Source organism: Nuphar pumila, chromosome 14 (genome assembly GCF_984573655.1).
Source record: "Nuphar pumila chromosome 14, dmNupPumi1.hap1.1, whole genome shotgun sequence".
NCBI lineage: Eukaryota > Viridiplantae > Streptophyta > Magnoliopsida > Nymphaeales > Nymphaeaceae > Nuphar > Nuphar pumila.
The window spans coordinates 13,491,639-13,519,275 of NC_143262.1; the positions used below are offsets into that span (position 1 = coordinate 13,491,639).

Consider the following 27,637-nt stretch of genomic DNA (forward strand, 5'->3'; position numbering starts at 1 on the left):
AGCCTCTCAAGACTAAGGCAGCCACCCTTCCCATGTCACCAATTTATTGGAACCTGGCACATTCATTCCATGCCAAACTTCACAACACCATAACTAGCTATGTCAGTCATTACCTCATAGTTACCAAATAACTGGTGCCACGACTCCTGCTTCATATCTATCTCCTACTCTTTGACTTGGCTAAGATGGCAAATGGACTTGTTTCACTCTTTAATTCATCTCATTTTTTCAACTCTCATCACATGCCAGTCTGATAGACAAGAAATCCTTGGCATTAAAACAACCTTGGTTATCAAACTTGCCCTTAGTCAGCCATTCTAATTGTACTGTAACCAAGAAGCTGCTTATTTCTCCCCACCAGATTGTGATGTAGATCTACATTAATTGTTAATAAAGAAAGATTACATAGCATTCTTGGCATAATAAATTATAACCAATTTAGACACTGAATTGTGATATCAGTGGCATCTATTGCCACAATTATGGCTTGCGCTGATGCGCTTGCTAGAGGCATGGAAAATTAAAAGAGAGCTAATTACTGTCAAAAAGTTCAGAATACTCCACAAAAGAAAAAATGAGAAAAAACAGAAACTATTGCAAAGGCAGAAGACTAATCCAAATAAAAGTGGCTTTCCAGATGTGGATAAGCAACAGATAATTTTCTTGTATGAAATAAGTGGCAGTAGAGACAGATGCGAATAAATCCTGAAAAATCATAGAAATATCCATCACCTGGATATTTTATGGATATTTTGAAGAAATTGCCATGGTTAACATGTAAAATGGATAACTGTAATAAAGAGGCCCAAAAAGGAAGGAGTTATATTATCATCCTGTAAGCATGATAAGGCTTCTCTGTACATGTATGCATTCTTGACCTTGAAGAAAAAGATCTGGCATTACTTCTAATCTTTTGATGCTGACATCTACCATCTTCTATGAGCCTTTATACAGTACCTGTCGCTTAACAACTTTCGTGTCAGGAAACTCATTCCTTCATGATGCCAACCACTAGTTTCTTCTCCCTCTTGTACAGCGCTACAATGATCTCCTTGTTTGCTTTATATTCGGTCATAAAAGAGAAAAAAAAAAAGAGAACCTCCTGCTTGGAAAACACCAAAAAACTCCCATCTCATTTTTATCCTCTACTGTTAACCAGATCCAAGATCACAGTTCAGCAACAATCACATCAAGCTTCTACTTTTATATGCTGGGAGTAGCTTTTACCAGGGGGAATGAAGATCAGATCTTCCCAGCCAGATTTCTTACTATTAATCTGCAGAGGAAATAGACCAGTTAACAGCTTGTAATCACAAAACCACGTTGCAAAAAGAATTCAAGATGCCTAACACATATTTCCCTGAAAAAATAGTGTGATCTTTGAGTTTAAAAAAGAAATAGCTTGTGCCAAAAAAACAAAACAAAATGAAAATGCTAATCTGCAGGTCTAGTTGACAAAGACCTATAGCCTCAGAATATAGCTTCATGCCTCGCCCATGCCTTTGAGCATCCTACAGTAGGTCTTTCAAGCCAATTCATCACAAAAACCAGCCGACAGACAACCTGCTTAGTTCACTTGCTACACTAAAAAAAAGGAAAAGAGAAGGGAACCCCCTAGTAAAAAACTGCAATATTTTTAATTTTTTTATGTTTCCTGCACATCTGACCCTCCAGATGTGATCTACATGTTTACATTAGTAAAAATTGGTGCTCGGATCATGTTATTCTAGCGTGCATGTATGATTTTGCAGGGGTTGACAAATCAACGGCCTAAAATGTACTAAATTTTCAACCTGCATAAAATCATATTTTTTATGACAAAAAAATAGGTTCCAAGAATCAATTTCTACTATTTTGACCTACAATCTAGTTTGAATCTCACGAAGCGAGGTGTTTTGACACAGTCTAACATCAAGGATGTGTTCAGAATGCTCGATTTAGCAGGAATTGACTCTTGGATCATGTCTTTCGATGAAAAACATGTTTTTATTAGTTGGGAAAAAATGATGCCTTCATAGCCATTCATTTTTGGATCGCCGGAAAAACCTATATACAGGTCAAATTCTGGCGATCCAAAAGCCAGTTCCCACTAAACAAAACTTGTAGATCACAGCTATGGTGTTATATGTGAGAAAAAAAAAAACAAGGGGGTTTCACCCCATTTGCTTAACCCTATATATATATATATATATAATAATAATCCATGCTAAATGGGCATGGTGCTAAATGAAACATGCTATTAGATTTTCAGTGTTCTTTTTTTGCAATTCCAACCCCATAGATGTGTTCATTGATTTACTGGAAATCAACACTTGGATCATGCATTTTGGATGAAAAAAATGGTATTTGGAGTCTCAAAATTTTATGAAAATTGTAGGCCGTTGATTTTTTAAACTTTATCAACCTGTCCATGCATCAGAATTAAATTCTCCAAGAATTGATTCCTATAAAAACAAGCATATAGATCACCTAGTGCAGTGAGAATTTAGAAAAAAAAAAAATCTAATAGCATGTTTCATTTAGCAGTGTGCCCATTTAGCATGGATATATTACAATATATATAGTTAATCTAACATTAAACCTATGTAACACGGGCTCTTCTAATAAGGCACTGCACTAGCGTCGCACCCGCACCCAAGCGGGTGCAACACTTGGAGACAACTTCCTTTGTGTTAGGTGAAGTTAACCACAATGAGGTCCATTTCTATCCAAAAGTATATTCAGGTAACCCTAATCAAGTTCATTTTTGTCTATATTATATATATAAATACATAAATGCATACACATACGTGTAGTGTTAACTTAAAACTGGTTAAAATTATATATATATACCCTCCCTGCACCCCTGCACCCAAGTTTTTTTAAAGTTCCACATCGCTGCATCCTCACCCGTACCCACACACGCATCCGCACCCGCACCTATGTGACATAACATTAAACTAATTGTATTCAACATTAGATGGATTCAACCTTATTAAAATAACTAAAATACCCTTAAAATAATGACATCTTTTAGAATGCATAGTTACTTTTTGAGGTCAAAAAGGTAACTTTGATAGATTTATAAAGTTACTTTTTTGGAAAAGATGTTTGACTTTTCATTTTACTCCTACTTCAAAAGACCTATAATGTCAAAAAAAAGTAACCATGCATTTTCAAAAATGTCTTGTAGTCATTTTATTGAGGTTGGTTCGGATCAAAACAACCTGCACCATAGAGACCTAGAGGCATTTGTATGTAATGGTGCAATTACAAAATGTTAACCATATATATCTATCTATCTATCTATATATATATATATAGAGAGAGAGAGAGAGAGAGAGTTGGTTCCTCTTACCCATGTAGGAGGACATGGATGGTTTTGATTTTCTAATTTTTTTATCTTTTGGTTCTTTTTTTGTTCTTTAATCTGACCTTGCAGATGTGATCTAAATGGTTTATTTAGCAGGAATAAACTTTTGAATCATCCGATTATGACATGTGAGCAGGTTTTTATCAGGTTTCAAAAATCAACCCAAATTTTTTATAAAGTTCAAAGCTCATAAAGTTGTATTCTTTTTATTAGAAAAACATGATCCAACACCTTATTCGTAGCAAATAAAACATGCTGAACACATCTATGAAGTCTGATTTGCATAACATGACTTAGAACATTAAAATCAGCATTGTCCACACCATGGACAGTTGGAGGAACCCATAATATCACGATATTATCAAATTAGTGATATTTTCAAAATATCATGATATTTTACCTATAATAGTGTTTGCTGAAAATACAATGATAATATCGTGATATTTTGATAATATCATTGATATATGTGAATATGATATCTATCTATCTATCTATATATATATATATATATGGAAAAGGTTTGTTATAATATATATACAAACGACTCAGAAAATACTTTTCTTCTTTGAAGTTTTTATTTTTGGGTAAATCTAATCTTGTAGATATGATCTACATGGTCTGTTTGTAAGGATCGACATTTGGGTTGCCAAATTCCAATGTGTGAGCGGGCTTTTCTGGTGATCTAAAATCGACAGCCACAACAACAACAACAACAACAACAACTACGCCTTCATCCCAAAACAATTGGGGTCAGCGATATGAACCAAAAAAGAAATTCATTTTGGGTCTTCCACATGAATCCTTTTCCTCCAATCATTTCTATCCAACATCATGTCCTCGGTGAGGTTCAAAGCATTCATATCCTTTCCTATCATCTCCATCCAAGTCTTCCTAGGCCTACCCCGACCTCTTTTAACTAATATATTTTCCCATTTCTCCAACCTTCTAACTGGAGCATCATTAGGCCTTCGCCGAATATGTCCAAACCACAGTAAACGATTCTCTCGCATCTTATTTTCAATGGGTGCAACACCTACCTTCTTACGTATCTCTTCGTTCCGAATCTTATCTTTTATTGTATTTCCACACATCCATCTAAGCATCTGCATCTCAGCTACACTCATTTTTTGAATATGATGTCTCTTGGCAGCCCAACATTCCGTACCATATAGTAAAGCGGGTCTAATAGTCGTCCTATAAAACTTTCCCTTCAACCGCAATGGCATTCTACGATCGCACAGCACTCCAGTAACACTTTTCCATTTCATCCACCCAACCTTTATCCTATGATTTACATCTCCATCAATTTCTCCATACTTTTGAATGATGGATCCCAAATATTTGAAATAATCATTCACCGGTATATCTTGCTCACCAAGCTTCACTACACTCCCATCACTACTTCGTTGCTTACTAAACTGACATTCCATATATTCAGTCTTACTCTTACTCAACTTAAAACCTCTAGCTTCCAATGTCTGTCTCCATAATTCTAACTTAGCATTAACCCCAGCTCTAGACTCATCAATCAAAACAATATCATCAGCAAACAACATACACCACGGTACATTTTCTTGAATTGATCTCGTAAGCTCATCCATCACTATCGCAAATAGGAAAGGGCTTAAAGCAGATCCTTGATGTAACCCAACCGTTATCGGAAAATTGGTTCAAAAATTATAGATTTATAAAAACCTAATTAAACCCAATACAAGGATCAATTCAAACATACCTATGAATTAGATCGAGTCAAAACGACTTGTATCATGAGATCCCAACTGGATTATACATATAAATGATTGTAGCAAATATAAATATATATAAAGGGGACCACTCAACTAAAGGAAGGTACAAACCATCCAAACCACTTTAAAAATCATATTTAAAATCCCCAAAGGGGTTTGGCGTAGTGGGATGGAGCCTAGGCCGCTAGGCAAGCGTCTATGTTCAAATCCCATGGGCGTCACCCCTTGCACAAGCCAAAGCATGGCGACTCCTTGGGGGCAAGGGGTAAGCCCACGGGGTTTTACGCTGCCAGGACAGCAACCATAAGTACAGCAGGTAGAGCCAGCGTGACTAGGTCTCCGATCCTGGGGGCAGTTTCTTCGTGTAAATATAAAAAAAATCATGTATAAAAGCATTTTTTGGCAAATCCGACTATATGGATGTGATCTTCATAATAAAAAACCTAAGAACAGGCACTTATTACATATTATTTTGATGTATAGATTGGATTTTTATGATCTATAAAGCATCAAAAATTTCAAACCGTTTAGATTTTAAGCACATTATAAAATCCTATGCACACATCAAAAAAATTGCTACAAGAGCCTATTCTTAGGTTTTTTACCATGGAGATTGCAAAGTTGCCAAAAAACACTTCTAAAATTGATTTTCGAAAATGGTTTGGATGATTTGTACATTTCTTTGGTCGGATATATATATATATATATATATATATATATATATATATATATATATATATCGGCAATATTTTCAAAATAACGCCATATTATCACGAGAATATCATGATATTATCAATTATTGTTATTGTTTTTATTCATTTTGCATTTTTACTTATTTTTTCATCATATACGTATTTTATTATCTAAACATTATATTTTCTTACTTAATTTTGTTGTTTATATATAGTTTTTATTTTTTTAAGCCCCAAGTTTTTTTCGAGATTTATCACCAAACCTATAATATCGTGAGAAATAGCCTTGCCGAGATATAGCCAATACCGATATTTGTGACTATGATATATATATATATATATATATAGAGAGAGAGAGAGAGAGAGAGAGTGGTTGGTTCCTCCCAACAGTATGAGGGTGCGAACAGTCTTAATTTTTCAAATTTTTTATTTTTGAAGGAATCTATGGTTGGTTCCTCCTAACACTATGAGGGTTGTTAAAATGTAAACTGTAATATATATATATATATATTATTTAATATTATTATATTTTCTTTAATTATTTTCTTTTTCTATTTTTCTTTATTTTCCTTTTTAGCATCTAGTTCAATAGAAACTAGATATTTGATCCAGTCAAGTTCCTGTTGGAACTTGACTGTGCAAATAGTTGTTGGACTGTAGTCCAACAGCTATAATAAATGTTGTTGGACTGTAGTCCAACAGCTATATTAAGAGACGTTGGACTTCCAACGTCTCTTTTGGAGAGCTCAAAATGAGCTCTCCTCTCTCTTCCACTTTTTTGTATATATAGGGGTGAACCCCTTCAATGTAAATTACGATGCTTCTTAAGCATTTTGTTCATGAATAAAGTATTATTTATTTTTCAAGTGTTCTTCTTTTTATACCCTTTCAAGGGTCATGCTTGTAGTGTCTCCAATAGACACTTGTTTGTGAGTTATTCGTGCATTTGTTGAAGACCACCATTTCATTACATGGTATCAGAGCTACGAAATCCTTAGATCTTGAAGTGCTTCCGCCTCGATTTCCGTGCCACATTTACAAAAGGTGTTTCATCACCTTGTTCTTGGCTCAAGAAGATTTGTTTGAAGAAAGGCGAACTTGTGCTTCAAAAAAAAATGGTTTTGTATCCTCTCTTATTCCTTTGTCTACTCCTTTTCTTTTCTTTTTATTTTTCTCTCTCTCCTCCTATTTATTCATCTCTTACCCTTGTAAAAGATGGATGACAATGATAAGATCACCATCATTCCTATGAAGCTAAATGATACTAACTATGTAATGTAGGCTTCGATTATGAAGCACCACATTTGGGGAAAAGGTTTATGGGGTATAGTGGATGGTTCCGATTTGGAACCTAAACTATCTCTTACCAAGAAATAGGGTGATAAAGAGGTTCCTCTAACGGAAGAAGAGAAGAAATCAAGTCACATGTTCATCCCCTTATTCCCCCAGTGTATTATAAATAGCCCCAATGGGCCATGTATTCTTTACTACTCTTTTGAGTGCCTTTTATGCAATAACAATTTGTTATGACCCTTGTGTGGGTGGTTTCGTTGATTCAATCAAGTATTCTACTTGATTTAAAGTGTGCTCTTGCATGTGTATCGGATTCAATCCACTTCATTTCATGGTATCAAAGCCTTGGTGATCTAAACGCATTTTTCTAAAAGAAAGATCGTGACGCTATCAAGAGGATGATCGTGGGATTAGCGGATACAACAAATCAAGGATTGTTGCATCGAGAAACGTGCCATTTCTCAAACAAGTCTTGTGTCTCTATCTTTCTCCCTTCTCGTTATTTTTTCTCTACCCTTTCTCTTCGCATTGTAAAGTAATCTAGAATGAGATAAAAGTTATAATCTCCATTCCCGTACGCCTAAACGATACCAACTATGTGATGTGGGCATCTATAATAAAACACAAGATATGGGAAAAGGGGCTATGGGGTTTGGTGGATGGTACCGAAAAAGAGCCCAAACTCATTTTTACGAAAATTGAGAACAGGAGGGAGGTTGCTCTTCAAGGTGAAGAAATGTGTAAAGCCGTTTTCGATTATGAGAAAAAATGGAAAGAGTAAAGGATGAGCCATTCCAAAATTATTGGATGGCTCATCTGTTAGAATTGTATTTGTCTTGGATATGGATCCAATATGGGATCCATATCCGTACGTATGCTCCCCCATACTTGGGCAGTGGCATACTTGTAAATCTTGTAATGTTTTCATGTATTTTGTTTAGAGGTGTAAGATCCTATATATACATAATTGAAGAGGGACACAGACATTACGTGCCCTACTTTTCTCTCTCCTTTTGGCTGTTAAAATGTAAACTGCAATATATATATATATATATATATATATATATATATTATTTAATATTATTATATTTTCTTTTATTATTTTCTTTTTCTATTTTTTTATTTTCTTTTTTAGCATCTAGTTCAATAGAAACTAGATATTTTGATCCAGTCAAGTTCCTGTTGGAACTTGACTGTGCAAGTAGCTGTTGGACTGTAGTCCAACAGCTATAATAAATGTTGTTGGACTATAGTCCAACAGCTATAATAATAAATGTTGTTGGACTGTAGTCCAACAGCTATATTAAGAGACGTTGGAATCCAACGTCTCTTTTTGGAGAGCTCAAAATGAGCTCTCCTCTCTCTCCCATTTTTTTGTATATATAGGGGTGAACCCCTTCAATGTAAATAACCATGCTTCTTAAGCATTTTGTTCATGAATAAAGTATTATTTATTTTTCAAGTGTTCTTCCCTTTATACCCTTTCAAGGGTCATGCTTGTAGTGTCTCCAATAGACACTTGTTTGTGAGTTATTTGTGCATTTGTTGAAGACCACCATTTCATTACATGGTATCAAAGCTACGAAATCCTTAGATCTTGAAGTGCTTCCGCCTCGATTTCCGTGCCACATTTACAAAAGGTGTTTCATCACCTTGTTCTTGGCTCAAGAAGATTTGTTTGAAGAAAGGCGAACTTGTGCTACAAAAAAAATTGGTTTTGTATCCTCTCTTATTCCTTTGTCTACTCTTTTTCTTTTCTTTTTATTTTTCTCTCTCTCTCCTCCTATTTATTCCTCTCTTACCCTTGTAAAAGATGGATGACAATGATAAGATCACCATCATTCCTATGAAGCTAAATGATACTAACTATGTAATGTGGGCTTCGATTATGAAGCACCACATTTGGGGAAAAGGTTTATGGGGTATAGTGGATGGTTCCGATTTGGAACCTAAACTATCTCTTACCAAGAAAGAGGGTGATAAAGAGGTTCCTCTAACGGAAGAAGAGAAGAGTAAGGCGTTAGCCACTTATGAAAAGAAATGGAAAGAATGGAGGATAGGGCATGCAAAAATTATGTCATGGCTCATCAATAGCATAGACATTAAAAAATGCTCTAGTCTAGCTAAGTTTGAGCATGCCGATAAGGCTTGGGAATACCTCAAAAACATGTATTCCCTTAAAGATATTGCACATGTATGCAATTTACAAGATAAAGTTCGGACAATGACTCAAAAAGATAAAACTATTCGAGAATATTATAATGAGTTGTCCGAACTTTGGGAAGAGTTGGCTCTTCTTGAGCCCAAATGGCATTGTGCCGAAGACATCGAGCTTCGCCAAAAGCAACTCGATATGGAACATTTCTATCAATTTGTGAATGGTCTAAGGCCGGAGTTTGAATCCAGCAAATCGGCCCTTTTACATCGTGGAAAAATTCCTTCTATTGTTGATACTATAGAAGAGCTCACTATGGAGGAAAATAGACTTAGAAAAAGTACTCCAAAAGTTGATGATGACTCCGTTTTAGCTGTATCTAGACCGGGGAATCATACTCGTACTTACAAGCCGCCTCATTTTGGAAGGCAAAACAGCGACTTTGATAAAAGAAAAGTTATTTGTCATCATTGTCATGAACCGGGGCATTATAGGCCTCAATGTCCAAAGTTAAAAAGAAGAGAAGAAAAAAGAGTTGCATCTGTTGAATCCGAGTCAAAAGATCAAGATGCACCTGTGTCTATGGCTCAACTGATGGAAATCCTTCAACCTCTTCTCAAAGGGGTATCCTCCTCAACCGAAGCCTCAACTGGAGCGGCAGTTGCATCTTTCTCCGGTCCAGGTAACTTTCCTTGGCTTTTAGATTCTGGTGCTTCTTTTCATATGACCCCAAATGTTAATAATCTATCCGAATGTCTTAAAAATAACTCAAGTGTGTCAAAGGTTTTTACAACCGATGGCACATCTCTTGAAGTAAAAGGAATTTGATGTTTTAAAAATCTTCAAAAATCCAAAAGATTTTTTATCCCAGAAGTTAGATATATCCCTAAACTTAATTTGAATCTCTTATCTGTCTCGCAAATATCTGATTATGGATGTAATATCTCCTTCTCTTCTCATGGTTGTTGGGTACAGGATCGCCAATCAGGGAAGCTGATTGAGGAAGGCCATAGAGAAGGAGGACTTTATTACATGGACTTTTTGGAATTACCCAAGAATGCATTTTGTTATAATATTCAGAAATTAGAATTGGATTTATGGCACAAAAGGCTTGGCCATTCTCATATGTCTAAAATTCAATATTTTCCAAGTTTGGAAAAATTTTGTAATTCTGAAATTTTTTCTTGTAAAGGCTGCATTCTTCGCAAAATGAAAAGGTTACCATTTCTTAGTAGAACTTTTGTTTCCTCATGACCACTTGAGTTACTACATTCGGATGTTTGGGGTCCCGCACTAGTTATTTCCAAAGGTGGTTATACATATTATGTCATTTTTGTTGATGACTTTTCTAGACATACTTGGATTTATTTTCTTAAACATAAATTTGATGTCTTTGCTAACTTCCAAATATTTCATAAAATGGTTAAAAATAAGTTTCAAAATGATATTTCTGTTTTTCGCACTGATTCAGGGGGAGAATTTATGTCCAACGAATTCAAAGACTATCTCAATTTACATGGTATTACACATCAAAGATCATGCCCACACACTCCACAACAAAATGGCCTAGCCGAACGCAAACATCGGCACATTATGGAAACTACTAGGACATTGCTAATTGCAAATCAAGTTCCAAAAAGTTTTTGGGCTGAAGCGGTCCTAACTGCCACCTACCTCATTAATAGGATGCCATCTTCCTCATTAAAGAATACAACTCCAATATAAAAGTTTGTTAATTTAACTCCAGATTATTCTAGATTAAGAGTCTTTGGATGCAAATGTTTTGTTTTCACCAACAGAAATGACAAACTCTCTCCTCGAGCAATCCCATGTGCCTTTTTAGGATATGCTGATAATCAAAAAGGCTACAGGTGTTTCGATTTTCAAAATGACAAAATATATGTGTCAAGAAATGTATCTTTTTTGGAAAAAGAAAGCTTCTTTGAATTTAAAAAATCCAAGGATGTCACTGAATACTCGTTTTCAATTGATCCAACTTCAAAATCCAATGAATGTGATGTTGGATGTGACCTTGACAATGATCAAAGTCCTATTGTTGTTGAAAATGATGATAATGAAGAGCAAATCCATAGGGATGTTAGTCTACAATATTCAAGACGTAGAGAGCAAAATTTTCCATGTGCATTACAAAAATACTCTGAAGTCTCACCTAGAAGAACGTCTAGAATCTCTAAACCTCTAGAAAAATTTGTGTCTTATGAATCTTTTTCACCCACGTATAGGGCCGCCATTACATTAATACAATCATATGTTGAACCATCATCTTATTCTCAAGCCAAAAATCATATAGAATGGATAGAAGCCATGAAAATAGAATTGGATGCATTAGAAAAGGCCAATACTTGGACGATACAAAATATCCCTCCGGGTAAGAAACCTATAGGTTGTAGGTGGGTATACAAAGTCAAAACCAAAAGTGATGGGACCCTGGAAAGATATAAGGCCCGTTTAGTAGCAAAAGGATATGCCCAAGAGTATGGAATCGATTATGAAGAAACATTTGCTCCTGTGGCCCGTATGACCACTGTTAGAACTTTAATAGCCTTGGCCTCCATTAGAACATGGCCTATCTTTCAATTAGATGTCAAAAATGTTTTTCTGAATGGGAATCTCGTTGAAGAAGTATACATGGAAGCCCCACCTGGTATTAGTTTCCCTAAGGGTAAAGCTCTTCGTCTAGAAAAAGCTCTTTATGGCCTTAAACAGGCTCCAAAAGCCTGGTATGACCGATTTCGTCATGTAATGCTTGATATTGGTTTTCAACCTTGTTTAACTGACACTGCTTTGTTTGTTAAGAAATCTGATGCAGGCATCATTATTCTTCTTCTCTATGTGGACGATATGATCATCACCGGAGGCGACAAACAGGGAGTTGCAAATATCAAATCTCTTCTTAAAACTCACTTTGAAATGACTGACTTAGGTTTATTAAGATATTTTTTAGGCATTGAAGTTGCTTATTCCCCTCGGGGGTATTTAATATCTCAATCTAAATTTGCTCTTGATATCTTTTCCAGGTCTGGAATTACAGATGATAAGAAAGTAGACACTCCAGAAGTTGTCAATGTTAAAATGAAAATTGATGATGGTGAACTTCTTGATGATCCTACTCCTTATAGACAGCTTGTTGGAGCTCTTTCTTATCTTTCCATTACTAGGCCAGATATAACTCATGTGGTTCATATAGCCAGTCAGTTTCAGCATGCTCCCACCTCCGTGCACATGGGAGCAATTTTGCGTATTATTAGATACTTAAAATCCTCTCTTTCACGAGGACTCTTCTTGTCTGCTTCATCTTCATTAAATTTAATTGCATATACTGATACTGACTGGGGAGGTGATCCCAATAATAGACACTCAACTACTGGTTTTTGTGTGTTCATAGGTGAAACCTTAATTTCGTGGAGGTGCAAGAAGCAGCAGAAAGTCTCTCTTTCCTCCACCGAAGTTGAATACAAAGCCATGGCAACCACCACTATGGAGGTTGTTTGGCTCAGACGATTGTTATCGGATATGGGAGCTAAAGCAACGCAAGCTTCAAAGATGTGCTGTGACAACAAAAGTGCGATCTACATTGCAAGCAACCGGACATTCCATGAGCGCACTAAACACATTGAGATGGACTGTCACTATGTCATAGAGGAATACTTACATGGAACCATTGATCTGCCATATGTTACATCAGAATATCAATTAGCAGACTTCTTCACCAAGCCTCTCGCTGCTCCCAGATTTCACTTCCTCTTAGACAAACTTTCGCTCATTGTCCCGTAAGTTTGAGGGGGAGTGTTAAAATGTAAACTGTAATATATATATATATATATTATTTAATATTATTATATTTTCTTTTTCTATTTTTCTTTATTTTCCTTTTTAGCATCTAGTTCAACAGAAACTAGATATTTGATCCAGTCAAGTTCCTGTTGGAACTTGACTGTGCAAATAGCTGTTGGACTGTAGTCCAACAGCTATAATAAATGTTGTTGGACTATAGTCCAACAGCTATAATAATAAATGTTGTTGGACTGTAGTCCAACAGCTATATTAAGAGACGTTGGACTTCCAACGTCTATTTTGGAGAGCTCAAAATGAGCTCTCCTCTTTCTTCCACTTTTTTGTATATATAGGGGTGAACCCCTTCAATGTAAATTACGATGCTTCTTAAGCATTTTGTTCATGAATAAAGTATTATTTATTTTTCAAGTGTTCTTCCTTTTATACCCTTTCAAGGGTCATGCTTGTAGTGTCTCCAATAGACACTTGTTTGTGAGTTATTCGTGCATTTGTTGAAGACCACCATTTCATTACAGCGAACAGTCTTAATTTTTCAAATTTTTTATTTTTGAGGGAATCTAACCTTATAGATGTGATCTACATAGTCTGTTTAGTAGGGAATGAGCTTTTGGATCATCCTATTATGACATGTAGGCATGTTTTTATAAGGTTTCAAAAATTAACAGTTCAAAATTTTTATAAATTTAAAGTCATCAAAGCATATTCTTTTCATTGAAAAGACATGATCCAACAGTTGATTCCTAGCAAAGGATCATGCTGAAGACATCTATGGGGTCAGATTTGTAAAACATAGTTTCAAACATAAAAAATCAGCACTGTCAGGAACCTATATATATATAGGGTAATACATCCGTGCTAAATGAAACATGATAAATGGGTTTTTCTGCTCTTCTGGTGTCTTTTTCGCGGTTCTGATCCCATAAATGTGTTGGGCATGGTTGATTTACTAGGAATCCACACCTGGATCATGTGTTTTCGATGAAAAAAATGTTATTTGGAGCCTCGAAAATTTACAAAGATTTTGGACCATTGAGTTTTCGAACCTTATAAAAACCCACCCATGTGTTGGAATCAAACACTTCAAGAGCTGATCCCAATAAAATCAAGAAGATAGATCACATCTGTATGGTCAGAATTTAAAAATAAAACAAAAAAACACCTGACAAACCCATTTAGCATGTTTCATTTAGCACAGATGTATTACCCTATATATATATATATATATATGAAGCAACAAATTATTTGATATCTGAACTTGAGAACATGCTTGGAGAGTTGCCCCAACAGGTTGCTACTTTAAGGGTTTTTGTGGCTTTGATTAAGGAAATGGTGACAACAAACCATGCAAAAGGAGTTATGTTGAGTGGGACACTTCATCTATCCGTATCCAACACTTAGAAACACTTCTAGGCACTCAGTTTTCAGTTCCTTTGACGTTCAAATATTATTTCCAATCTTTAAGGTTTCCTTTTGAACAAAGTACTAATAATTTATTTGAACTTCAGTCTCATATATTCACTACTAATTTGACACCCTTTCTCTTTGGAGTTCAATGTAGAAACATGTTGTACCCATTTATATGATAGCCAGCCTAGTATTTTAAGCCTCATTGTATCTGGCCACTTCATACCCATGTCTTATTGTATTTGTGTCTCTTAACAAAGGAAAGAAGTGACCATTTCTTTGTGCATTTACAGGAAACCTGAGAAAGGAGAAGCTGTGATTGTTGGTCACAACGTCAATCTTGTGACCAACTTTCACAAGATTCAAGGCAAAAACAATCACAGCTGGCAATCACAATCACAACTTGTACGTTTCTCATGTTTCACTAACCTTGAGAAAGTGCTGTGATTGTGATTTTCAATCACAGGATCTTGAGAAAATCTATAAATTACAGGGCATTGCAAACATACCCTAAATTTCATGGAAACCTGCATAAAAAACTACAAAACTCCAAGACCTTGCTGTCCTTTTGGGTATACACTATTACCATCCTTCAGAACATGTTCGATGTGAAAATCATGATTCCAGATTACTATACCTCTGTTTCTCCAACACATATCTGTTTTGTTTTAGAATACACATGCATGCATGTTTGCAACGCAGACACACATGTATCTACAGACAATATTTAAACATGCATTTTCTGTATTTTTGCACTTTTTCTTGATATTTCTAACATTAAGGTAGCATTGGATGTATTCATAAATAAGTGATTTAATTTATGCTTGTTTTAACAATTTCTAGGTCGATTGGATACATAATTTTTATTTGTTCATTATAAATTTTGTTAGAATAAGAAAACACAGCCCCCTTTTAAAAACAGGGAAGAATGATTTCTTCTTTTACTATTATTTATTTTTCCATGGGCCTTCCGTCTCTCCCAAACTCATCAGAGTGGTATCCTTGCCAGCACCAGATGAAACTCTAGATCTTCAGGAGCATTCTTGGCTCGGATACCCCCACACCTTAACCCTAGGGGTGGGCAATGCAAATTGACTGAATCCAGATGGCCCAGCTCTGGGTAAACATTCCGACCCAAGCCCAGTCCATGGGCTTCCCGACCCGTTGCCCTTAGACCCTCTTTCTCTTCAAGGTAATCTTCTTTCTCGTATCCCTCACTTCTAACCTTCTCCATGAATAATATTACCAGGAAAGAGGCTGTGAAAAATGGATGAGTTATTGTGTTGCAGCAGAGGACACTTGACAGTTGGATGTGAAGAGGATCACTGTTCCCCCTTCCCAAAGAAGAGGTAGTTCTGGACAGACTGTTTCACACGCTGTCACTGCTCAGATTGATGGTGATGCAAACTGCCTTTGTCCCTCCTCCACTACCACCGAGTCCAATGAGGGGCATCACCAGGGATGCAGGGGATTGAAGGGATTCTAAGACTGTTGTTGAAAAAAAAAATGTGCAATGCCCAAACAGCTTGTTTTATTTATATTAATTCCTTATAAAATTTATACATAACATTTTTATCTATTTCCCATAAGGAATAAAAATGCATTCAAACATGACCTAAATATGTTTAAACTTCTATATTTGTTAATTTTCTGCCCAAGGATGATGGCATGCACTCCAGAACACCTTAAAATGTGGTGAACAATTTTGGTACTATCGAAAAAACCAAATTTTGACAACTGGATTACAGAAGTGGCACAACCATTATAAGAAATGATTCTCACCTCCATTTTTTTTAAAACATCTTCTAAACTGCCAACCTGCAGGACAGATAAACAATGTATAATAATGTTCAAACAGTCCACATTAGAACTGAATTAATGATTTAAAAATAGATAAGGTCACATAATACCATGATATGCTGAGATAAATTTGAACCTCTTGATGCCTTGGAGACCCTTAAAAGCTCACTCTCTATATCTTCCTACAGGCATTGTGATCAAGTGATCAAGTCATTGGCAATAAAATATTGATTTTCTTATTAACTTCACCACATTCATTTTCCATATCTATTAGAGGAAACACACATCAGCCATAATGAGAGAGCAATAAGATTGAGCAAACCTTTTGGAAGTATATGGGGCAATAACGCCTATTTTTCTTCTTTATAACTAGAAGGTCTGACTGCATGAACAAAAGAAACAGCTGTGACTAATTATGAAATATATGAATGAACTGAATAAACAAGTTACATATTATGGAAAAAGAACCAATAGATATATGGTGGAGGGTTGTCTGTGTTGTGTGTATGTGTGTGTGTGAGAGAGAGAGAGGCTATGGAATGTAGTTACAAGCACCGGATGCCATCCTGTTTTGCAAACTGTTGGAGTAACACGCAGTTCAAAGTGTACACACAAACACACATGTTTGGATCATTTTGAATGTCATTCAGTGCCTGCAAAAAATAGGCAACTTTGGCAAATTTTCAAGCTTGTGAATCTAAATTCTCATCTTTATGTGTCAATGAACTCTCTTTGGACCCCAATTTCCATAAAGGATGTGATGATTTTTTCAACAAGTCAAAAGAAAGACCACACACACAAAGTCCAATACTCTAGACTCGTAAAGGACCACATTATTTATGGTTCTAAGAATCATAATAGAAAAGTAATAATGGACTAATGCACTGCTGCTACATTGCATGCCATAGTGGGGGAATACATCATAGGATAAGAATCATGAACAGAAAAACCCCATAATGCCTGTAAAAAGAGAAAACAAAAGGAAACACCCACTTTGACAGAACCATGGATTGAACGTCATGGGTCTTGCATAGGCGGTGCAAAAACCATACCTGAAAAACAGGGACCCCATCAAAAGCTTTCATGGCTGCCGAAGCTTTCAGCTGAAAAGCAGGAAAATTTTGAGCTATACAGAAACTCTTTTCAGGAAAACAAGCAATTCAACATGTGTACAATATTTAATATTATATAGAAAATGCAGTTATTCTTCCCTAAACTCATGTTTGTCAATGCAAAAATGCTTTCTCAAAAACAATGTGTTCAATGGAGTGCAGTTAACATAAATAATTCAAAAAAGACATTCTAGTTATCAGACCAACAGAGTCAAATATAATGAACTATGTCACACAGGTACGGGTGTGGGTACGACACAGCAATTCTAAAAGATGTGGATACAGGAACACAACTATAAATATATATATATATATAATATTTATTTTTAAAAATAAATGATATTTACTGCTCTTTTTCCCCTTTTTATAATAAAAGGGGGATGGAGTTACCCTTTTATTATATAAGGGGAAGGGGTAGCTCATAACCCCCTTCTATTATGTAACCCCCTTTTATTATAAAAGGGGAAGGGGGCACTTCGTGACCTCCATCCCCCTTTTATTAACAAAGCGATACCATCGCCACCGCCTCTCTCTCTCTCTCTCTCTCTCTCTCTCTCTCTCTCTCTCTCTCTCTCTCTCTCTCTCTGTAGCTCATAACCCCCATCCCCCTTCTATTACGTAACCCCCACTTATTATAAAAGGGGAAGGGGGTACTTCGTGACCGCCATCCCTCTTTTATTAACAAAGTGATACCATCGCCACCGCCTCTCTCTCTCTCTCTCCACGAAAGAGAATGAGAAAGAGAAGACTAAGACAAAGGAGGACCCCAGCCCCATTCTCTCTCTCTCTCTCTCTCTCTCTCTCTCTCTCTCTCTCTCTCTCTCTCTCTCTTTGTGTGTGTGTGTGTGAGTATGTACCAAGAAGGAGAACGAGGAGGAGAAGAAGATGAAGAAGGAGAATGAGGAGGAGAAGAAGATGGAGGACAAGGAGGTAGGTACCTCTCTCTCTCCTGCTGCCAAGGGTGGGAAGGGAGAGGGTTTTGAGAGGAAAAAAAAATGGATTTTGGGTTGGGTCTTAGTTGGACCTGACCTAGGGTGTACATGCACTGCATCCGTGTCGTCACATTGTTAGAGAGGAAGTTAGAGAATTGTCACTTGGCACAAGTTGTTAGAGAATTGCTAAGCAAGGGCGGTTGGGAGGTTTGTGCCAAATAAGCTGAAGTTGTTAGTGGTTTTGCCAAGTGGACATGAGTTTGTTAAATGTTGTGCCAAGTAAGCACAATCGGATGAGATAGGTGGCCACATAAGCATAGTTTGTTGGGTAGGTTGCCACACAGACTAAGGTGGTTAAGCTACCTAGGGGTTTATGAGTCTTTTCCTTATTTCATGAAGGTGTAAGGGGAAAATGGGTTCTTGGGTGCTATAAAAGCCCCATCTCATGTGAATTGTAGTATCTCATGTAATTCCAAAGTCTTGAGTAATAATTTCACTTGTGAATTGGGTTCCATTTGGGACTTCAGCTAGGAGCGACCCTAGATCTCTTCACTCATCCTTCAACTCATTCCATTTGCTCCCTTTTTATCAACCTCCATTAGAGTTGCAGAAGCTTCCTAGCTCAAGCAACCATGTGGGAGCTGTTATGAAAGAGTTTGAACTTTGAAGCTCCTATATGCCCAAGCAAGTGAGTCGAGCTCATCCTTGGACTCAGTTTCATCATCTCACGCGAACCTCCAAAGAACCTTTTGATGACCAAAGGCAACTCCGGCCATTGCGCCACCCCTAGGGACCTTCTTCCATCTTTGTAGAAGGCCCAACAATTGTGAGCTTACCCCGAAAGTCGACCCAAAGTTGCTGCAACTCAGTTCATCTCAATCGGGTGCAAGGTCCCAAGATCGACTAGGCGATTTTTCTTCTTCGGAAACCACAACCAACTCCGGCCAAGTTCACGCCTCCCCAGCCTTCCACAGACTAGGAGAGGCCCTCTTAGACTCTTTCCAGGCTTGCCTAAGCTGGAGATGGCTTGTGATTGTCTATAACAATCACCCCAAGTTCCTCAACGGCTATCGGGTTCATCCCTTGTGCCTTTGGTGCAAGGTTGATCTCCGGGGCCACTTGGGTGAGAAGAACTAAGGGTCAATCTCCATCCCATTCCCAGGAGTTTCCATGTTCGTGAAGGTTCCAAGACTCTTCCAATTGTTGTGTGAGTCATCCTCAAGCTTTGAGAGTCAAGGCACAAGCTGACCAAGCCATTTGAATGTTCCCTAACTTACTGTTCTAGTCGAACAGAGAGATTGTGCTCCAATTGTGACTTCCACCTAGGAGTGCAACACATGTTTGTGTGTGTCACAGCGGGCACGCGCACACACACAAATGCACATGTGCATGTGCACTCAAACACATGCATGAGCGCTCACATGCAATAGTTGGTCCTTCCTAACACCTTATGGCTTACGCTATGGGCGGGGTATGGACAATTTAGCTTTCAATGATATGAGTAATTTCTACTCAATCTGAACCTACCAATGACTTTATCACGGCTTGTTTTTCAAATTCCTTTATAAATATGTATTAACATAAAGTTTCACTAATCTAATACATGGTTTCCACTAAATAAACTATAGAGATCAATGTTGTTTGTATCGTAGTGTAACGTACGCTACGCTACAATATGTATCATTACTTTTTAGAAAAATGACATGATACACACTCATATCGCGATGCGAGTGTCTATAGTACGTATCATACGGTACGAGCCTGTATCGTACGATACAATGTCGGCTCACTTTAAAAATAGTCAAAAAGTAATTTCGCGTTTTTGGGTTTTAAACACCGCTTGAGGGCCTACTCCCTCATTTGTGTAGAGGTCACTAGAGAGGTACCCACACACCTTAGAAGGCGTGAGAGCAATTTGGGGGCCGATCTTAGTGCAAAAAGCGAGGGCTTTTGCGATTTCATCAAGAGTGCATTTTCATCATTTTTCCACTCAAGAAAGTGGGTTAAAGTAAAAAAAACATATTTTTTGCTTCTTATTGAGTTTTTTTTAGGGAAGATAGCATCAAATGATCCCACATGGCAATGGGGCACTCGAGTAATGAGTGAAAACCGATTAAAAATCGAGTGCAACTATTATCATACTATTTTTTCGAGTGGTATCTCTCGGTTGAAGCATCATTTAGTCGGGACACGTCAGAATGTTGCCCCTGCAAGTCAAAGAATTCACTGGATGTCATGAAATGACAATGCTAGCAATTACTAAGTCAAACATTTAGTGCAGGTAGATACGAAAGAAATTTGAGCATCTTTGAGAAAATACATACAAAACAAATAAATAGATTGAAGCACAAAAGACTCAATGACCTCGTGTAGTGTGCATTCACTACAACTTACGGCTGAGGCAAAGTTATATAAATTTATAAAGTTTATTTGTCATATTCATGTGTTTATTTAATGTATTTTTATGCATACAAAACTCAATTAATTTTAATTTTTCATGTCATCTTTTTAGGCAAATAAAAAAACTATCATCATGAGGGCATAAATAATAATTTGATCTCATTAGTATGAAAAACTTTGATATATTGGATGCATGAGTTTAAGAAGCAGACATTTTGAATGACGAGGACATTCAGTGGATAAACGTGGAAGGAAATCATGACATAGACGACGAAGAGACTACGTACATTGGAGATGATTTGAATGTTGAAGGAGGAGAAGAAGAAGATAATGATGATGATGATTGATGGTATACTTTTAAAAAACTTGGTTATGTAACTGTTATTTTGTTTTTTGTTTATGTAATATGAAAGTATAAATCATGCGGCATGTTTTACAAGATATTAATATTTTGCATTGTTCTTGTGAGATAGTTGATGATATCTTATGTATCTCATAGAGACATAAATGCTTCATATGTGATTTTTATTAGACAGGACAAATATAGTATACTTGTATTTGTAATTAAGTTTGGATCCGGATCCGGATCCAAACTACTTTTGTGTAACATGTCCAACATATATTGGACATACTTGTAAATACTTGTAACTTATTAGGGTTACTTGTAAAAGCCATGTATTAGGTTTTGTTTTATATATTTAAAGGAAGAGGTCACGGTTTTTTCTATTATAAAAAACGTGACTAGTTGCAGCCTCACTTTCTCTTTCCTTTCTGCAGCTTCTTGATTATAGATTTTGAAGAAAACTAACATGGTATCAGAGCAAGTCTGATCCGAGGGCCGAAAGTTTTCTATACAGATGTGTCTCTAAGAGATCTTACTTCTTCTCTTTTCTTATTCCTTTTCTAATCTTCTTTTATGCAACTTATTCGATACTCAGTCGTGCCTTGTCTTCCTCTGTTCATTGTTACTCATCCATCTTTGAACCCTTTCTTTTCTAGATTCTTATTCATATAACCTTTTCACTTAGATCTGATATATCAGATCTAACGTCTGGCCCCTCCTATTCTTCTTTGTCTTGTTTTTGCGTCAAATCTGTAACTGCTTTGAGTTCGCATCAAATCAGTTGATCACCGAAACTGATTTGGGTTTGGGCCAAATCAGTTTTCACGATATTCTTATTCATCAAATTAGTTGATCTCTAAAACTGAATTGGATTTGCGCCAAATCAGTTTTCACAATTTTCCAAATCAGTTTCACGATATTCCTATTCGAGTTTTCATAGTCTTTCCCAGATCTGTACATCAGATCTGTCGTTCGATTATATTCTCTCCTTTGATTATATTCTCTCCTTTCTATTTGTTTTTGTAAACCCATCACTCATTTGTTTTTATTATTGTTGTGTGCGATTTTATAAAAAAAAAAAAGGGAATCATAGTTTTCGATGAAATCAAATTAGATCTGATAATCTGGGTATCAGATCTGACATTTCACATTCACGCTGAATACTCGACTCTCTCCTAGTTAAAAAAAAAAGGAGTCTTATTTGCTACATCGTGATCTGTGAAAATTTGCTGCATTGTGATCTGTAAAATTTCTATATTGATTGCACACGCCGCTAATATTTTTCTGTTCTAGGTCATGGATTATTCTTCTCAATCATTTCTCTCATCCAATTTTTTTGGCCAACTCATTTCTGAAAAACTTACCAATTCCAATTTCTTGATCTGGAAAAGACAAATTCTTCCATTCATTAAAAGTCAAGGTCTTTCTGGACATCTAAATGGATCAATTTCAACCCCTCAAGAATTTATCATACAAGAAACTAAGGATGGAAATGAGGCTGATTTTATACAACAAATACCAAATCCCCAATATGAGATTTGGATGAAGCGTGATCAAGCTGCAGTTGCTTTTCTCATCTCCACTATCTCTCAGGAAGTATTGGTGGGAATTCCAGATGAGTGTTCAACAAAAGAATTATGGGACAGGCTAGTGAAGACATATTCTCAGATTTCAGAGGCTAGAATTTTCTTCCTTCAGCGTGAATTTCAACTCCTTACTAAGGGTTCCATGTATGTCATGGAGTACTTGAAAAAGGTTAAGAACATCAGTGATCAACTAGTCGTTGTAGGGTATGAAGTGACAGACAAAGACAAAGTCAGGCAAGCCTTGAATGGATTGGGGCCGGAATTTCATGTTCTTTCGACCTCACTGTTATGTCTACCCAGCTTACCGTTGTTTGAGGACTTGCAAGCAAAACTACTTTAATATGAGATGACTTTGAAGGGGATGTCACATGACACTGGTGGACAGGTTCTTGCTACTGGTGTTTCTTTTGGTCAGGGACGTGGTGATAATAATTTTGGTGGCGGCAGAGGACGAGAACGAGGTACTCCAGGGGAGCGTGGGTTACTGCTCACCCCGAATGCTTCACCTCTTTATAATGTGAAAAACATACCCACATGTTACCTCTGTAACAAGCGAGGTTATATCAAAGCCAATTGTTGGCACAATCCACAGAACAAAGGAAAGTTCCAAAAGGGTGAAAACTCGTCAAGACAAAAGGAGAACTCTTCAAAGTTTGGTGGAGATGTGAAAGAGCTTCTCTTGGCCATGTTGTCTGAACTTGATCTGAAGCGCGATGATAAAGAAGTGTGGTACATTGATTCAGGGGCAGCTACTCATGTCACAGGTAATGCGGGTAAATTCTCTACTTTAACCCCCTATTTTGGAAAAAGTAACATCGTCACTGGAGATGGGTCATACCATCCCATCACGCACATTGAAAATGTTTCTATTCTCTTGCCTAAATCCCCACTTCATCTTTCCAATGTTCTTCATGCCCCAGATATTAAAAAAAATATTGTTTCTGTTTCTAAGTTTGTTGATCATACCAATTCTTCCGTTGAATTTACTTCGTCTTTTGTTTGTGTCAAGGATCTACAAATGAAGGAGACGTTCGCTAGAGGGGAACGCTGGAGAAATATGTATGTCTTCCAGGAGGATCCTTCTACTTGTGTCCGACCTACCTTAAAGTCCTCCCCTCGGTCTATGTCGTCAAAGAGTATTCATGTGTTTAGTTTGCAACCTTCAAATAAATGTAATAAGCCTGATGTTTGGCATTCACGTCTTGGTCATTGTGGTCGAATCTTTGTTGAGCGACTGATATCTAATGGGCTTATTACTGAATCTAGCTTGAATCCTAGATCAGATGATAAAATATGTTTCAGTTGTCAACTGTGTAAGAGTCATGTTCATTTTCATTCAATAAATGAGAAAGCTTCAAGGCCTTTTGAAATCGTTTGTTCTGATGTCTGGGGACCAGCCCCTGACTCCTCTAATTTTGGCAGTAGATATTATCTTATCTTTATCGATAATTTCTCTCGTTTCACTTGGATATACTTCATGAAGAATAAATCGGAAGTCCTTTCTATTTTCCGTTGCTTTCATGCGTTTATCAAAACTCATTTTTTTTGTAATATTTTACATTTCCAATGTGATGGTGGGGGTGAATACTCCTCCAGGGAATTTATCAATTACCTTCAATATAGTGGAATAAATCGTAGAGTATCTTGCCCGCATATGCCTCAACAGAATGGAGTTGCAGAACGGAAACACCGTCACATTGTGGAGAGTGCTATGAGCATGATGCACGGAAGTCTGTGTTCCCATAGGATTATGGACAGAGGCTTTTCACTCTGTTGTTCACATTATTAATCGCCTGCCCATGAGGCTTTAAGAAAATAAATCACCTTATTTCGTCCTATTTGGGAAGCATCCTAATTATGATAAACTAAAAATTTTTAGCTGCATGTGTTATGTTCATATTGACTCTTCTCTGCGAAACAAATTTCAGGCTAAGGCATCAAAGTGCAGATTTGTTAGATATGCAGATCATCACAAAGGGTACAGATGTTATGATCCTGACAGCAGGCGAATCAAGATATCTAGAAATGTAGTTTTTGATGAAAATGATTTTGGAGATGGAGAATATGTTTCTGCCCAAACCAATATGAATGCGCCCTTTTATGATTCATGGCTTAGTGCAAACCTTTTTTCTGAAACAAACAATGAGTGCTCTTCCTCTTGTGCTCAAGGGATATCCTGTAAAGATGGAAACAGTGGAATACAGGAACTTGAAATAGAAAATCCTCTAGAAATTAATAAGTTTGTTGGGCAGGTTTATAGGAGAAGAGAGAGGGACTCTCTCTTGACCCCGAACGATATTGAACAAGAAGCTCTTACGTCTCATTCGCCCAATGACACCACTTCTCCAATTTCTAATACAGTAGCACTCCCGATCAGACGATCTGAAAGAGCTCAACATCCTATTGAAAGGTGGGTTAGTTATGAGAATTTCATCATGGATTTTTAGTTATTTCTGTCACAGATTGAGAAAGAGACCAAGCCTAGACACTTTCATCAAGCTATTAACTCCAAAAAATGGATTCAAGCCATGAATAAAGAGATGGAAGCTTTGTACCAATGTCAAACATGGACAGTTGTTCCTCAACCTCCAGATAAGAATGTTGTTGGGTCACGATGGGTCTACAAGATTAAATACAAACAGGATGGGAGTGTTGAGCGATACAAAGCTCGTCTTGTAGCAAGGGGATTCTCCAACATTAAGAAATTATTTTAGTATGATAATATGTTGCCTTCAACATTGTTTTTTTGTTTTACAGTGTTAATAAGAAAAAACTTTGATACTTTGTCTTACCTAAATCTGTCACTAGGTAAAAAAGAAACTTTATTACTATAAATATAATAACCTCCTTTCTTGAACTAAATCCTCTATTGGAGGGTGGTTTTCAGTATTTCATAGGCTTAACCCCAAATGGAATGAGAATCCACAGACTCAACCCAGTTTATAAAGATGACAAGCTTTGGGTGGAAGACACAAATTTGCTTAACTATCTTCCTTTTTTTTCAAGAGGAAATACTACCTAATTTAATTAAACGAAAGAGAAAGCAAATGCGAAATTGATGAATTAGTCTCCTTTAAATAACTGTACAAATACTAACCTCCAAAGCATTTCTTATTTGTGTAGGATCAGGTAGAAACCTGAATGCAATCCCTTCAACCTTTAGCATATAGACCTGCAAAGACAAAGCACAAAGGCATCTTAGATTGATTAAGATGGCATAATTAAAAAAATAAAATAGATGGATAATTAAATACATTAAGTAGGTTGGTTAAACAATGAATAAATCATGTGTTGCAGCATAAGATGTCTTCATATTCAAGAAACAATTAATATGCCTAGAAGCATGTGGAAGAAGAGGAAGAAGAGGAGGAGGAGGAAGAATGTATGTTAAGAAAATGAAGATAAACCTCTCAAGGCTTCTACATGTGGATGGGAGACTCATATTTAGGAGGAAGTTCCTTTTTACCCCTGTTTTTGAAGAATGAAAAGTATTTTTAAAGAAAAACAAAAATGTACTGCTATATTGCTTATACTAGTAAAAATAATAACCGACGATTGCATTACATGCTATCTACTTAATCTAGGATAGCAACATCAGATAAATAAAGTTTCTAGCAAGATCACATGTTTCACCAAAACTTGTCAAACCAGGAAACACGAAGAATGTGCTCACCCAGTTCTTTCAGCTAAGATAGTTAGCTCTATCCAAGATTTTATTACATGCTAATCACTTAATCTAGGACAGCCAGACAACATTGCATAACTTAATTTCTCAATCAATATCACATTATTTAACAATGTCCATTAACAGATCTAAAAAAACATTATAAGCTAGGGACAACACTACTTATTGATAAAAAATGTAACAAATTTAAGCAAAGTTTGCTTCTAGAATCCCAATTCTTATATCTACAGTCCCGGTTCTTCACTCTCGGGAACAAGGATTCCTGAATATGGTGAGTTGGGATTCTTAGTAACAAGAACTGCAGTTCCTAATTGCTTCTTACTCATTCGGGAAGCAGTCCGCATCCCACTCCGCTGGTCTTATTTTGGTACCTATGCTCCAACCATCCACAATCAAATCTACAGAATATTTAAGCTTAAAGTTGAAATCCTTCGAACTCAATTGCAAGTTAGCAACATGTTTTGATTCAAGTACCAAACAATATGCATTCAAAACTTGTAAAATTTACATAGAAATCTGAAGAAAATGATGGCCTACCTGATCAAGTGTGATGGGCACCACCCTTGCGCCCTTCCCTAAAACCGGTTGGCGCAATTGAACCTGCAAATACCAGTACTCTTTCTCACATAATCGTGGTGACGAGAATGAGGGCGAAAAGGAAAACAAGAAAAAAGCGAGAAAGGGAAGGAATTGGAGGAATGGGTTACCTGAGCAAGAAGGGATTCTGCATCCTCCTGCCTAAAACACATCAACCCAAGGGATCTCTGCCCGTTAGGGTCCGAAATGAGGACAAATTCATTGTTGGCGTTGCTCACCGTGTAGACCGCGGTCCCTGCGAGGGTCCTGGCGACGTCCTCGGTGCTCAGAGCGATATCAAACGCGTGCTTCGGCTCGAATTGCTCCTGAGAGAGCGCGGCAAACGGCCGCGGCAGTCCCCGGCGAACGGGCAGATTCGTCACCAAACTTCCAATTCGCCTCTTCCCTTCTTCGATTCTGCAACACGCCTCGGCTCCGCATTGCATCCATTGCTCACGAAACTACGGTGTTTCCAAAAACAAAGGAAAAACAGGGATCAAAGAAAACCCTAGACACCAACAACCATTCGGAAAAGAAGAATTCAGAGAGAGAGAGCTTACTCTGGAGAGGGAGAGTTGGAAGAAGCCAGAGAGTGAAGAGAGGAGCTGAGGCAATGGTGGTGATGATGGTTTCGGGGTTTTCGGGGAATCCATAGCCGAGAGAGGGAGCGAAGCTTTCTGCATCTCTCTCTGCTGGATATCTGGATTTTAGAATTTTCTTGAGTATTTTCTTTGGCTTTCTTTGGT

The 27,637-nt window shown here is 37.0% G+C and overlaps 1 protein-coding gene across 2 annotated transcripts; it reads right to left on the reverse strand.

Annotated features, from left to right (window-relative positions):
* Window positions 1–27,637, reverse strand: LOC149816432 (protein TIC 22, chloroplastic-like). 2 transcript variants are annotated; one of them, XR_016427699.1, is made up of 10 exons: window positions 27,452–27,637; window positions 27,023–27,352; window positions 26,853–26,915; window positions 25,728–25,802; window positions 17,310–17,360; window positions 16,580–16,639; window positions 16,368–16,439; window positions 16,240–16,275; window positions 958–1,276; window positions 1–375 (listed from the first exon to the last, which is right to left on the reverse strand). XR_016427699.1 is itself a non-coding variant. In XM_089987784.1 (9 exons), exons 1-9 carry the CDS (start codon window positions 27,572–27,574, stop codon window positions 1,190–1,192), a joined length of 897 nt encoding a protein of 298 aa, XP_089843910.1. In that variant the 5' UTR covers window positions 27,575–27,637; the 3' UTR covers window positions 627–1,189. The 2 variants fall into 2 exon arrangements, 1 of the variants encoding a protein (XP_089843910.1); XM_089987784.1 differs by lacking the exon at window positions 1–375 and having other exon boundaries at window positions 627–1,276.